This window comes from Oryctolagus cuniculus, chromosome 1 (genome assembly GCF_964237555.1).
Source record: "Oryctolagus cuniculus chromosome 1, mOryCun1.1, whole genome shotgun sequence".
In the NCBI taxonomy this organism is placed as follows: domain Eukaryota; kingdom Metazoa; phylum Chordata; class Mammalia; order Lagomorpha; family Leporidae; genus Oryctolagus; species Oryctolagus cuniculus.
In genome coordinates this window covers 15,713,376-15,715,998 of record NC_091432.1, presented here as the reverse complement: position 1 = coordinate 15,715,998, position 2,623 = coordinate 15,713,376, and the positions used below count along the sequence as shown (strand labels likewise).

Below are 2,623 nucleotides of genomic sequence, written 5' to 3'. Positions count from 1 at the left end.
TGGTTTTGATATCTGTCCAACCTATCTATCACAGGCATTTGGGAGTAAAATGGCAGATGGCAGCTCTCTCTGTGTGTCTTTTGTCTGTCTCTCTCTAGTTCTCAAATAAGTAAATTTTTTTATAAAGATGTGTTATGTGTTTCTTTGGTGAAAGACAAAAACATCAAGAGACATAAAGTCACACCTAAATATCTTAAAAAGCATCTATCAATTTTAGCTTAATTTACTATGAGATTATATGAGGATTCATTATCCTTTGATCATGTAAGCTTATGCTTGAGAGATAATGATTTTTTTACAAATATGGAAATAATTTAGGTTTCCACCAACAGAATAAATAGGATGTAGAATATGAAGAATATAAAATGATGATATGTGGACTCTTGAGTCAGAAGCAAATAGATGTGATGCCCAGCTGTACTCAAACCAGCTATCTGATTTTTTTTTCAGATGTTTATTTGTCATTCTCCTCTTCCTGATCTTTAAAATGTACGAAGCAATGAGACTTTTAAATTAAGATTTTTTGACATTAAACAAGGTAAACAATAGATTTCACATTCCATAAAGTTAGCTATTTTCAATATTTTATTAACACATCATGAAGGTTATATTGCAGTTGACACAGCTTAAACATGATGTTATCTGTGTAAAATTTTAAAAACAAAATTGTTTTTCTGCCAGCTTTGGGACAATGGCAGTTGTGTGTGTAAGGATAAGATGACAAATATGTCAGAGTGATGTGTCTTCAGATTTATTTTATTTCACTAATACCAACATCTGTTAAATAAAAAAAGAGCTTCAACTTTTTAACATGTCACATTATAGTTTTAGATAACGGAAAGTACAAAATGTTAAATGGAATCGTTGACAATGTACACTATTTTGCAGCTTTCATCTTTGTCCATAAAAAATGTTTGGGGGGGGTGGGATAGGCCTTTCCTACAGATATGCTTTCTTCTGTCCACCCCATTCCCAGAACTTCCCTATATGTTGTAATCCCTACACTGGGAAACAAAAAAATCGTTACAAGGTAGTGAAACACAAAAACACTACTTTCAGAAAAGGCATAAATATACTACTTGGATTGAATTCTTCTCCCAACTTCTGCATCCAGACTCCCTGAAGACACATGGCTCAGAACAACTGTACTCAGGTGACAGAGTTTGTTCTTGTGGGTCTCACGGATCGTCAGGTGTTGAAGATGCCCCTCTTTGTTATATTCTTATCCATCTACCTTTTCACAGTGCTGGGCAACCTAGGCTTGGTCATAATCATTAGAACAGATGCAAGACTCAATACACCAATGTATTTCTTCCTTAGCAACTTGGCTTTTGTTGATTTCTGCTATACTTCTGTCATTACACCCAAAATGCTTGGGAATTTCTTATACAAACAAAATGTTATATCTTTCAATGCTTGTGCAGCTCAGTTGGGCTGCTTTCTCACCTTCATGGTTTCAGAGTGCTTGTTGTTGGCCTCCATGGCTTATGATAGATACGTGGCCATTTGTAACCCCCTCTTTTACATGATAACAATGTCTCCAGGAACCTGCATTCAGCTTGTAGCTGCCCCCTATAGCTACAGCCTCCTGATGGCACTGTTTCATACTACCCTCACCTTTCGACTGTGCTATTGTCACTCTAATACTGTCAATCATTTCTATTGTGATGACATGCCCCTCCTCCGGCTAACATGCTCAGACACTCACTCCAAACAACTCTGGATTTTGACCTGTGCTGGAATCACATTCATTTCCTCTGTTCTGATTGTTTTTGTTTCTTACATGTTCATTATTTTTGCCATCCTGAGGATGCGCTCAGCTGAGGGGAGGCGGAAAGCCTTCTCTACATGTAGCTCCCACATGCTGGCGGTCACCATATTCTATGGGACTCTGATCTTCATGTACTTACAGCCCAGTTCTAAACATTCTCTAGACACAGATAAGATGGCCTCTGTCTTCTACACAGTGATCATCCCCATGTTGAACCCCTTAATCTACAGTCTCCGCAACAAGGATGTGAAGGAAGCCCTCAAGAAAATCCTCATCAATGGAAACAAGGCTTTTGTGTTTGTGAAGTTAAGAAAATGACTCCAGATGGACAGAAGGGGAGTTTACTTTATGATGTGTCTTTTGCTTATTAATATTAGTAAGTGCCTGGTTTAGATGATAAAGATTTATTTATAGTAAGATGAAATCATTCCCTGCTTCTGCTTTTCATATGCAGGAGTCATCGTGAGAAGTTACATCAAATAGTAACTTGCATGAGAAAATATATTTTGCCTGTTTATTATATCTTCTAATAGCTGGACAATTACATTTTACCGATGAGTAGACAACAGTGAAGACATAATGAATTCTCAGTTTAAAATGATAAAAATTCTTTAGTAATTCATTTATGAGTATTTTAATAACAAAGTAGATCTAAATAAAATTTCCCAAATTATTTGTAATATCTCAATTAAATTGCAATGGTTTCAACAGAGGGTAATTTTTTTCTTTTTAGGAAACATTTGTTGATACATGAACATACTGTTTTTGCTTGAGACAGAATGGAGTGAAGGAATACTAATGCTATTGAAAGGGTAGATACCAGATATGATACAAAATAATATTTAATTTACA

The 2,623-nt window shown here is 35.7% G+C and overlaps 1 protein-coding gene across 1 annotated transcript; it reads left to right on the top strand.

Annotated features, from left to right (window-relative positions):
• The first annotated feature begins 1,129 nt into the window (after positions 1 to 1,129).
• On the top strand, positions 1,130 to 2,089 carry LOC100342770 (olfactory receptor 8U8). Its single transcript, XM_002709134.2, has one exon. The coding sequence runs from the start codon at positions 1,130 to 1,132 to the stop codon at positions 2,087 to 2,089; it is 960 nt and encodes a 319-aa protein (XP_002709180.2).
• The last annotated feature ends 534 nt before the right edge of the window (positions 2,090 to 2,623 follow it).